Source organism: Lutjanus erythropterus, chromosome 2 (genome assembly GCF_056507025.1).
Source record: "Lutjanus erythropterus isolate fLutEry1 chromosome 2, fLutEry1.hap2, whole genome shotgun sequence".
Taxonomy (NCBI): Eukaryota; Metazoa; Chordata; class Actinopteri; order Lutjaniformes; family Lutjanidae; genus Lutjanus; species Lutjanus erythropterus.
Window position 1 is genome coordinate 44,032,437 of NC_139318.1, and position 12,690 is coordinate 44,045,126.

At 39.0% G+C, this 12,690-nt stretch overlaps 1 protein-coding gene across 1 annotated transcript in view; it reads right to left on the bottom strand.

Moving 5' to 3' along the window:
• Positions 1-10,485: 10,485 nt before the first annotated feature.
• The window catches only part of ptprt (protein tyrosine phosphatase receptor type T), a 485,707-nt gene continuing 483,502 nt past the window's right edge, over positions 10,486-12,690 (bottom strand). The window contains exon 36 of the mRNA XM_084740791.1: positions 10,486-10,687. Coding sequence (XP_084596917.1) covers positions 10,634-10,687 — 54 coding nt within the window. The 3' untranslated portion in view covers positions 10,486-10,633. The remainder of the gene's footprint in view (positions 10,688-12,690) is intronic.

The following is a 12,690-nucleotide window of genomic DNA, read 5'->3' on the forward strand; positions in this document are numbered from 1 at the left end:
AAAAACATTTTAAATTAAGTGATTGAGCCAGTTGGTAGAAAAGAATGTCTTGCTAAATACCCACCATTTCAATAAACCCCTTCTACACCAATGAATAAATGAAAGTGTTTAAAACTAGTTCACTGAAATCCTTAGATAACCCAGGACTTTATGACACAGAAACTTTTCAGATAAGTCTTTGCACCGTAGGCCTCCCTGCTTCTTTTGGGTGCGTGTATCAAATGTAGTGAAAAGTAGCCCAGTATGAAGATTGTGGTGGAAACAACAGAAAGCTTTTTGGACTTGTACCGCTACAGAGGCACTGCGGCAATCTCACGACTCGTCCATTCCGTTTCGCAGTATAGGTGAGATTTCCCATATGTCTTCATTTTGTGTCCAACTCCACAGGAACGGAGCAGAAGTGAATGAGAGTGGAGCTGATGGATTGCACCCCGGGTCACGCATGACTTAGCATCTCGTTTGCTTCCCCCGCGCTAGCAGAGATGGGCGGAACAACAGCAGGATTTACACAGACACAAAAAAGTAAATGAGCTGACTGCTTCTGTCGAGGTCGCAGCTTTTTTTTTGGGAGGTGACTGGGTTTTATATCTTCAGTAGTAACACATGATGGGCTGCTCTTTCCTGCCAGCTGTTCATTTCGTACAAGTATGCATCATGCAGAAAGGGCGAAATATTCTTAAATTACACTAAACTCTTAAAATTATCTGACATTTTGAAAAGTGAACACATGCCGATACAAAGTGTGATTAATGATACCTGACAAGCCAAATCCATCAAGTATTGGCTGAGTAAAAGCCTTTTTAATCATTTGCTTTTCAAGTTATTTAATGTGTGAATGTTTATCAGTGTCAGATTCCATCTAATGTATCAACAAATATCTAATATCTATCAGAAAGACGATCATTATTGATTTATAGAGTTCATACTGAGACCAACTTTACAACATGCTTCATAATTTAGGATAAAATGAAAGGATCGTTATCACGGAGGAATGATTACTCTAAAGTAAATAAAAACAATGACTAAAAACTCATAAGTGTAACTTAAATATCTTTTTATAAATCTGTCTTTTCAGGAAAAGGTTTATTAGGAGAGCTGGTGCACCATGGTAAAAAAAAAAAAAGAAGTAGCCTTTTCCACATAGACCATTATAAAAGGCATCTTTTGACACAGCACCTTGAATGGCACACAGTGTTTGAACTTGAAATAGGAGATTTCAAGCCATTAAGGTTTTGCTTTCACAAAAACTTCACTCAAAGCTCAGGCAACGTTTAATTTTTGCATCATCTCGCTGTATAAAGCCCGGCAGATATATTCAGGAAGAACATCAAAGTGCTTGTCAAGGGTCCAAAAAAAAAACCCCAAAGCGAGTGTTTGAATAACACTGTGGCTTTTTGGAGGAGCACAATTTTTGGGGGTTTTGGAGGGTAATGTACACAAGCACAAGCAGACATCAATGCAACTGCCACGTGTAATAATGTGCCCCTACGCTTCAATTTATGATGCTCTACGTACCCCCCTTTGTTAGTGCAGGCCTCTATGATCAGGTCAGCAACAATAAATATCCAAGTCTGGGTAGACTTTTCAAAATAAAGGCACAAAGACTACTTGGTTAGGTTAAGCTCACGTTTTGAGTTAGTTTGTGCTCGAGTTATGTTTGTTATAAGACTTAATATAACTTGCATATGTTGCATGGTTGCATTTCGTACATACTGGTTTTATGTGGGTCTCCTGAGTGAAAGTCCTGTGTTTGTTTGATCCAGTCATCCACCCCTCCTCCTTCATACCTCCTCTGTAGTCTTTATATTACTTCACCTGACGTCTGACTAGCTTAATATTCATTTCAGGGAATTACAAAGTAAAAAAAAAGTAGCACCAAAAATTACAATATTTTGTGACGTTCTCTAGATTTGGCTAGATGAGGCTTTCTGGAGATCTTATATTTCCTTCACAGGAGCAATTGAGACAGAGCACATTTAAGCTCTGCCCACACGACGGGGATCAAATCAAACAAAGCTGCTATATGTTGGGCTGCACTAATACCAAGTTAAACAAACCAGAACTAAGTTTTTATAACCTGCCAAACTGAAAAAGTCTTTGAGAAGACAAACAGACGGTAGATACAGACGGTTTTCACAGTACGACACATCGTATTCTATCTCTATAGATCTCCTGTGTATTTCATACCCTGCGTGAAGCCACCCAAGAAAGAAAACTTTTGTTTAGTGCTAAAATGTATGTTTAAATTAATAGGAGTGTAGCACGGCAGGGCGACTGTAGGAGAAACAGTAAAAGGGACCTTATTGTCGCTGTCCACTGATGCAGTAAAATGCAACACAGATGCAGAATTACATACATAAAGGTGGATGAATCCGATTCTCTGTAAATACAGCTCATGGGGATGCATGAGATCAGCTGCGGACACCAAATAACCTTGTTACAAGTTCTCTGGGAGAAAATATATTAATAACCCCGTTAGAGTGGAAAAAAATATATTAGGATGCCTCAGTGAACCCCTCCTTCCTCCCCCAGATAATGACATTTCAGTGAGAGCAAATGAAATGGGCCAATTTTCAAACTCATTACAAACCAAGTTCTGAAAAGGAATGAAAAAAGGAGAAAACAGAAGGATAGAGAGGAAAAGAATATGAGACAAATGATAAACATTGACAATGGCTTTGTTTCTGTGTGGTTTGTGTTTATGTCAGAGACTGTGTGTGTTTTATATATGCATGCCTTGTCTGCCTTTAGGTGTGTACGTGGATGCTTCGTGTGTGTGTGTGTGTGTGTGTGTGTGTGTGTGTGTGTGTGTGTGTGTGTGTGTGTGTGTGTGTGTGTTGATGCATGCTTTCTGCAGACTTCTGTGTGGTGTTTGTGTGTGTGTGTCTGTGCGTTATGTATGCTTTGAGCGTACCTTTTTTTGATGTGTGTGTGCGTGCATCAACTCAGCCCAAAGCTAAGCTGACAGACAGCTTCCCTCTGAGGAGCCCCTTAGTGTTTCTGATTGATCGTCATAATGCCAAGGTACAGGCCCTGTCCTTGGTGCCTATGCTAATCGCAGGCTCATGCATATTTATGAGCTCCTTGGGAATCAACCAGCTAAATAAAGGATGAGGCCGTTGGCTTGGAGCTGCGTTCATCACTGACTCTGATTGATTAGAAAGAGAAAAAAAAAATCAGCCTATAAAGACCCGTGTTTTTTTTATTTTTTCTCCTCTTCAGCTCAGGGATCATAATGGGAGCTCGAGACTCGTAAGAGAGCAAACAAAAACCAGAGGTCTCAAGATTAAACGTTTGAATAGAATAAAGTTTGTGAGTAGATCGATCAACATTGCTGTCGTTCCCCGCAGACCTTTACTTTTTACCATAGTTTTTATTAGTTGTTTCTCAGCAATGGGTAAAAGCTTCTTTCTGCAGGTCTTAACCCGTTCTTATTTACAGATTGCCAAATACTGGCTTTTCTCTGTGTCTGACACCGACACACATCGCACCCTTTAGCTTCTGTATGAGATGCACCTGTGCCTTCAGCTAACTTCATTATAAACCCATCTGTATCAGGGGACGTAGTAGAAAGAGCGAGAAAGTTCACGTCTGGCCGCCCATCCATGCCAGAAAAATGTATAGGTCGTCTGTACAAGTAACTTGGTGCGAATGATATTTGCATTTTTTGTTGGGCAGCGACCTCTAGTGGTTGTAGTAATTATGACAGGAGCAAAGGAGAATGTCGGGTGACGTGGTATGAAGCGTGAGGAAGTTGTGCTAAATGAATGTGTCAAACAAACACATGCGGACCGGTTTAAAGTTCTCAAGTTACATTATGTGTGCGACTCCTGCGACTCCTCCATACTTATTTTAACCCAAAGTACAATCTTTTGGCAGAGCCTAAGCAAATAAGAAAGTTTTGGTGTCGCGCCATTTCACAGTGTTAATCATTATCGAAGTCTGGAAGCCCGGTGCGCCTGTCGCTGGTGTACTCACCACTTGGTCATATGTTTTTTTTGGGAGTCATTGACCTTTGAACTGGTATGTGATTTAGGTATGTGGAGGAAGTCGGGTGGATGGATGGGCCAAACAGACTTTCACCCATGAGGCTGGGGTTCTCGTCCCGTGTGAAACCAAAAACGAAAGTTTGAAGTTTCATGCCTCACTCACTTAAGTCCCATGATGTACCCAACATACTTATTTTAAGCCTTTCCCTAAACCTAACCAGGTAGTTTGGTGCCTAAACCCCACTAAACTCTGACCATTTTATGACGTGACGCTCATGTTAAAAAGTGATTTTGGCAGCATCTAAAGGTTTCCTTTAGCAGCCTGAGATGCTGAGTGGCGTTAATATTTGAAGACCTGGAATGAGAGCAAGTTCAGACTCTTCAGCTGCTGTATTTCTCATTGGCTACCATTGAGTTTTAACCAAAAACAATTATTTTGTAACCTGGCCTACAACGAAGACTATTCTTTTGTTGTTTATATTCATACAACTCTGAAAAGTTAGCTCTCAGTGGTGGCTTATCTAAGTCACTAGAAGTTTTTCAGACTTTACTTTTTGCTTTTGTTTGAGGCACTTTCTAACTGCAACTTTGTAGCAATGTAAATATATAATTTATGTACTACACTCTGTACTTCAAGGCTGTGAGAGCTGACACATTGATTGATATACTTTTTTTTTTTTTTCATCTATTATAGCTGACGAATCATTGCTTTCATCCTGTGTCACCCGTCTTCTCCTGCTTCGTGTGGGAATCGATGGTGGAAACGTATTCAGGTATGTCTGCTCTTCAGCCGCGATGTTACCAGCAAGGTCAGCAACAGCAACGTAGGCCGAAAAAATACAGCAAAAACTTTTTATCATCAATATTCATCATCTTGCAGAAGGGTACAGAGGTGGAGGCTTGCTGTTTCTGTTATGCTACATCTTTGCAGACTGAAAAACAAGCACTGCATGGAGCAGGTCCTATCTGGTCTGGAGAATCACTGTACCAAATCATGTTTGATGCTGAAGCCTGAGACACATGTTGAGCCCTGAAGACCCTTCTTATTTGCCAAACTGAAGAGAGAAAGTTGATCAAAACCAGGTCACTCACTGATGTTTAGGACATGCTTTGTGTCTTGAAATATTAATCTAGCCTGAAATATTATTTACTTTGTGAGATATTTCGACTCAGTATCCGTAATACAAGAATTTCAAGTAGGAAAATAAAAAATATAATAAGTATAAACCATTTAGTTGGTGCCAGTATATGCAATCTGCATGTTGCATATAAAAATGACACTTAAAGTGGCATGATTTTCAAAAAAGAAGTGCAGTGTGTTCGTCAGTGAGCCTGACTGCTACCAAAAAACAAGAAAACAGTTATTTTCAGCGTTTGTCGGCGGTGGGTGAGTTTTAAATGTCATAGGGAGTAATTGAATAAGAATGAGCAGCCGCAGTGAGCTGTTAAATGAAGAGCTGCAGGCGACAGGCTGCACACCTGTAACCTCTCAGCCAGGTAACCGGCTCCTTTCACTGTGTCCCGCTGTTCGCAGGCTCGTGCCGTGTGCCTCATTAAATCAGATCACAGTAGCTCATGGAAAAATTATTACATGACTTTATTAAAACAGCAATAATTTGTTTTGCTGCTCCCAGAATTCTGTGACCTGAAAATTTAAATTTGCAGCTACCAGCAGTAACTACAGGTGTGACCAAATCAACCAGGGGCTTCATTTATAAAAATGACTTATAATCAATTTTTATCTGACTTAAGCAGAAAACCATGTACTCACAGTTATTTATAAAACCTTACTTTGATGTGAAAATGATCTTATCTTGAAGCAAAGTCCGGACTTGATTCAAGTAATTTTCCTGCAGGTTATGAAGGGTTGTTGCAGTTTGGGATGCATGTGTGTTCAGGCCTGTGGTGATCAAGTTCATGAGCAATGTGACAGGAATTATCAATTCAATATGTGAGGAATTCATAACTTCACACACGTCCAAGTCAGTCTGTAATCCCCTGAATAATATGTGTCGCCTGGCTTCAGTCTCCTATACCATGGCTGCAATCTCGTCTTCCATACAAATTTTTCTCTCTTGGTAAAAGGCTATTCACTGTTTGAAAAAAGACAGAAAACTAAGAACTGAGAAAACTCATTATTTCAAGGCAATTGTCTTCACTAAATTTTTGAGTTTTAAGTCAAACAAGCTGAAAAAAGGTTTGCTGAACTATAATCTTTTATTGATTTGATCATTTTTAAATTTAAACTTTTCTTCTTTAGATACATTTGAATCTTTGAGTTTTAGAAACCCAAAGAATTCTGTATTTATTTATGTTCACCCATTCAATCATTATTTTCGTGCCTGAAAATGAAATTTGATAATATTTAATTATTAACCATTATTGACTTTAACGAGTTTATTCAACAATATTTGAAATTTTATTTTCCAAAGATTTTTCTCAAAGATTCATGTTTTTTCTGAGAAGAAAAGTAAATTATGTCAACAAAAGTTTATTGGCTGATATTTTTTTTTTTTTTTTTTAAGTTTATTTCAAAATATACAAGTTTGATACAAAACTTTAATGGAAAATTTGATGTCGTCAGCTGCCTTGAAATTATAACTTTCTTAACTTTATTTTTTAGTCTTCTTGATGAAACCCGCATATGTACTTCATTATGTAAGTGAAGTTGAGATGTATAGATCTCCAGATTTGTTTTTTTTTTAAACGCTCACAATATTTTATAAATTGAATTTTAAGCACGTTGTTGGAAATGATCTTGAGACTCAGTTCAAGTACAAAACTAAGCATTTTTATAAATGATGCCCCAGGTCTAAAGCAAATATCTGATTGCCACTTTAATGGGAATATCTTTTCACATGTTCTGACATTTGACTGTCATTCAGATCCCTCAGATTTATGCATAAAACGTTAATAAAATCACAATTAGAGTCTGTAAAGAAACAAATGAGATCACATTCAACATTTTGGTCCCTTTATTTCATGTTAACCACATTTCAAACAACTAAACAACCAATGGTAATGGCATCACCAGATCTAAACAACACTTTGCTAGACAAATAATCATCAGAATAATAATTATACAAAAGAAATGTACAAATTCAGGACAGAAAAAAAAGAAAAATCAAAAAAAGAAAACAAACAAAAATATATAATACAGATGAACGGCCATGAACCAAGCCAATAAAATAAAGCCTTAGTGGAAATAAGTGATAAACGTTTCTGGCATTCACATCGTCTTCGATACAACACTCTCGCTGTCTTTGTCTCGATAGGTCCATTAGCGAGCCTGACTGGACTCCAAGCAAACGAATAAAACAGAAGCGCAGACTGAACAGTTCGCCACAACATTTTGCCACAAGTATGCTGGTTCTGGCCAAGAGCATTGACACCTAAACTAAAACAAATGTTCACCAGAGATTAACCTTCATTTTTGTGAAATGTTAAGTTTTATTCCAAAACCGGGTCGTCAACGGTCTCAAAAACCTGCTGGTATGAACTGATGACATAAAAGTAAATGACGCTATGGTTTACAAGTAGTTTTTAGAAGATGTTGGCTTACAAAATTGCTTTCATCATTAGTTTTCAATGACTCTTCCATTGTGTTTGAAAATGAAGCCCTTAATCTGGTGTCACGTTGTTAAATCGTCCATATTACCTCAGTTATATGATCAAATATCACAGTCCTTTTGACTCAACACAGTTCAGAGGGTGCTAAAAGAAAAACCTCATAATTTGCTTTTTGTTTTGTCCTTTAAAAGTCATATTTCTCTTAAAAGATGTGAGGAAGACTAAAGTCTGGTCAAAGGCTGAAGTCTGCATCGCATCCTGTATTATTCTTATTAAGACCCGCATGTCCTTAGAGCTGCAGTGGCGTCCGCCCCGTCAGCCATGTTGACCTCATTTCACCCCGGGGTCAATCATCGCCTGAAATCATTTCCTATTAGACTGGGTGGTTGAGTTTGTTGAATTAATTTTTTTAAAACCTGCACACCTCAACAAGCTTAGCGGAAAGCAAATTTGAGTCTTTGTTTGCGGAGGAAAAGTAAATGTGACCCGTCTCTTTGTCTTTGTGTTGTCATTTTAATGCTTGAAGGCAGGGCGGGGAAACCGTCATCCTCAGCTATGTATTCAGAATATATGTGACAGAATACACAGCGAGGATTATGGGTCTAATCTAAATGAAGGAAATTTATGGAGTCTATCTTTTTGATCACCATGGGTAAAGTTTACTCTGTGGTCATCCATGTCCAATTCTGATTTGCAACTAATTTCTGAAATGTTATTTTAGAGAGAATGCTTATCTTATACCAATATACGACAGGAAAAATATGTGCAAAAATTATGTATGACTTATCCCTTTTGCTAATGCAGCTGTTAAAATGAATACCATCTGCTTCGGCATAAGAAACAAAAAGAAACATTTCAGTATGTGAAATGAGTCCAAATCATCAAAACCAACAAAACGTGCCTCGACCTTTATAAAGCTACAAGCTGCACTGTACTGAAAGCAGTTGTTTGGCTAATGATTGATTGCTTTTGCCCGCCCACAGTTCAGCAGGTTTGGTTGGGTCGGTCTTGATTTCAGTCAATAATTTCTCCCAGTTTGTTCATTGTCCTTACAGCAATTTAAAGTCAACCAACTTGGCAAAAAAAGGAGATTAAGTTACACTTCGTTTAGCTTTTTCATCTGGAATTTCTTCATTTTCAGTGAGTCTGTATGCGAGTACAGTTCATGCGACCCGTTCTCATTTCAGCTTGTCAGATAGCGATGTTTTGTCACGGCAACTCGGCTACCCTTTAGTGACTGCATCAGGCACTGCCAGAATGCCTTTTTTAATACCTTATTAACACTGCAAAATAGTCTGAATTAGGGTAGAGTATGCTAAGTATGCTACAGAAAGGAGTTGCAAGACGAAAGTCAGGTGATGCACATGACTTTATGGTTTCACATGGGACATGAAACCCGGTCTCTTGTGTCTGTTTGAGCCATGCATCCACCCCACTTCATCCAGATGTGGACGTTTTCCGTCTTTATGCGTCTCATACAGCTGCAGATTGCTTTACATTGAAGTCATGTGAAAGCCCAGTACCTCACTTTCAGCCGTATGAGTCGTGACAAAACGTTGGTACGTGACGAGCTGGGAATAAGAACGGGGTTGGTTCATAGCGTATAAGAGATGCAGGGTGACCTGTACCCAGAATATCGCAAGTTCAGTCCAAACTTATCCTTTCTAAAAGTCTTTAAGGAAAATTTCAATCTTCTTCCTCATTGTAAGTCACTCAGAATGTGGGTTTCAGTTAAATGTGCAATATGCAAAAATATATATCTTAATTCTTTAGACAACATGTCTAATGGACAGCTTTGAAGGTAACATAAGACTTTGTCCCAAACTATAATCACCGAGTCGCTGAAGATGATACTGACACAGCTTTTTAGAATGATACTATTTTGAAATGATAACCTTTATTCAAATGTGTCTGGTGCATGATGTTTGTCTGTTTGTTTGTTTGACTGTGGTTGTCTTATCTTATTTACAGCAAGGGTGGATGCACACTATAAGATTTTGACAAGTCTGACTTTACATAAAGCCATCCAGGAAACTTTTTTTTTTCTTTAAGCCCCAATGAAAAAAAACGGAGCAGAGATAACGGCAACATTTGGTCTTGAAGGCAAGGCAGGATTTTCTTTTCTTTTGTCTGTTTAACGCTGTTGTTTGTTAGTCTTCAACATGCACTTGACTCATGACTGACTGATGCGGTATGAAGGAAAAGAGACTGAGAAGTTTTGTTACCAATTACTGATTTACAAGTATCGCTGGCATTGAGCATTGATGCAGTAAAGAGGCCGTAGCTGCAAGGAAATCTTCAACTTTTGATCTCAAAGAAAAATGCCAGAAATATTCACAAGGGTCTGTTTTTTATGTTTGCTTTGATCCAGCTGTCCAAATCATCAACAGCAACATCCACATTTCAGTCAAACATATTTCATTACTTTCTCCTTTCTGGTTGGATAAACATTGAAGTCCAAGAGGAAGCATTTCAGCCAAATCTTAAAGTCTCAAAAAAAAAATCTTCCAGTGTGCATCCAGCCATCAGAGGGAGACAACATTCAAGGCGTAGAATATATCTAAAAAGGAAATACTGTACAATAGTCACATCACAGCCCAGCAGAGAGGACAGAGAGATAGAGAAGGAAAAAGTGGCGCTTTTTTTTAACATCTGACTTTGTTTTTTCAACATATCATTTTTTCTTTTTTCTTTGTACAAGCATGTAAAGTCCCCAGTCTCGCTGAAGCGAACACACACGCAAAAATCACCGGTGTGTGTGTCTGTCGCTTTGTTTTCTCTTCTGTACAGGTTGCGTATGTGTGTGTGTGTTGTCACAGGCACACACATAGATACACACACGCACTCAAATATGCAAGCATGTCCTCTCTTATTCACACAGTCTCAAGTGCACACGCTCCCAAACACACACACACACATACATACATACATACACACAGGCACACATGCTCACAGGTTGGGTTCGGGTCAACACGCAGCGGTTTTGCACTTTGTGTGTGTCCCCCAGTGTTGCGTTGAGAATGACAGGCAGCATCAGCGGCGGATCAGATGAGAGATTTTTAGCCCGCAGCCAATCAGAAGGAGCTGAGCGCCTCCAAAGCCACTTCATAGCAGAACTTGTACTGCTCCTGTGGAGGGAAGAGAATGAGCAAAGGTAAATCATCTGCCACACATTACCAAGCAAAGATTAGAAAGCAGGTGGCTTGATTTTAAATTCAAAATATCTTTTGAAGCATCCTAAATTTAAATTTCCCTTAGCACCAGCTAATGTTGGAAAAAGTTCTTCTGTTTCAATTCAATACACATTTATTCATCCGTCTAAGGACATTTGTGTAATAGCTTGCTACCCAGATCAACAGATGTACACAAGTGAAAGAAAAAACAAATTAATTTTTAAACAATATAAAACACCACACAAGGTAATGAGGCTGCACAAAAGTATAAATAACACAATGAGGGATTGAGAAGGCTGACTTGCTTGTTTGCTTTGTTTTCCAGATCTGACAGAGGTGCACATTAATTGCAGGGATGTGAGCTGCAGAATTTTACCAACCAGAAGCGGAATTGGCCTCGTCCTAAGTAACTAAATAGCCCAAGTGACCTCTTCTCATACCAGCTGCCACAAAGTCTTTTTAAAATATGGTTTGGGTAGGTTTAGGATAAAACCTTGTTCGGGGTTACAGTAAGTAGGTTTCGTTACGTACTTCACGTCACGTGCTGTGCGTTAAAGGTTTTCACACATGACATGAACTCTGGTCTCCTGACTTAAATCCTGTCCTTGTTTAATTCAATCCATCCACCCCACCTCCCCCATATACGGACCCCTACTTCTTTTATATTATGTTAAAAGCCCGGTGCGTCTCACAGAGCCACTAACTGGAACTTTACACAGTATGAGTTGCAGAGGCATGGCGGCAACATTGATATATGTTGAGTTGGAAATTGACCCTTCGCTAAGCACTGCTCTCTATAGTTACTGTTGCTAAGTCTGCCAAACTTTCTGTTCTCACACTACTTTATGCAGTTTATGGTGAAAATGAGGGTTCATTTAACGTTGAAACACAAGCTCTGTGATTCTTTAGAGAAGTAAACGAAAGCAGCTTTTCAATTCTAGCTGGAGACTGCGGATTTTGTCAGCTAAAATAATAACATTAAAGCACATTTTATAAGTGTAGCTCGATGATGTAAGCTAATGCTAACTCAACTTCAGTCTGGAGGTCTCCAGCTGACATTTTAATGTTTTCATCCGTTTGTTTTTAATGTTTTAAAACAAGGACCCTGTGAAAGTGTTTATGTAAAGTTACATTGCAGCTGCGTACATAACATTAATGCTAAAAGAGGCTAAAGTTAGCTTACATCTCAGCAAACATTGGTCAGATGGTGAAATATGGCAGGTATATTTCTAAATGACAGATGACAGAAATTAACTCAATCACGTGAGAAAAGGAAGCATAGGGACTTGATTAGTGCAGCAGATGATCACGAAGGACAGCTGGGATAAAAGCTAAGCTAACCTGGCTTAGACCTGAGATGGTAAGCCAGAGAGAGATGCACTGACATCGACCCACTTTGATTCTGCATCAGCCCACATCCTCCTCCTCAAATCCCCACGGAACAAATGCAGATGCAGTGGTATCTAACGAGTTTAGCTGGAGGTAAAGGTACTGCAACTAGCGTTAGTTTGTCAGACATGCTAACATTTTCAGCTATGTTGAAGACGGGGTTTAATCTATTCACAACACATGTACTCTAGTGTTTCATGTTTCTGAGAGGCTATGCAAAGTTTTACTCTCCTCAGAGCCTCCTGCACACCTTCAACATGTAGAGAGATGCAAAGCTTTACAGCTCTAGTTACGGTTGCTAACCTATGATTGGACAGGTACTGTTTGGAGCAGGGTTTAGCAAAAGGTCAATTGCTAACGGTTTGCAGTGACAAATTTTTACACTTTGCCCATCCCTTCAGAACAGGCACTTTGTTCAGCTTTGTGAGGTGCATAACATAACCTACTTATTGTATCTTCACACCTGATTTTATCCTAAACTTACCTTTGCAGTTTTTTTGCCTAAAGCTAACCAAACCATGTGTTAATAGGACTTTCTGGCAGTGTGTCATACAGCCCACCCAAGATTA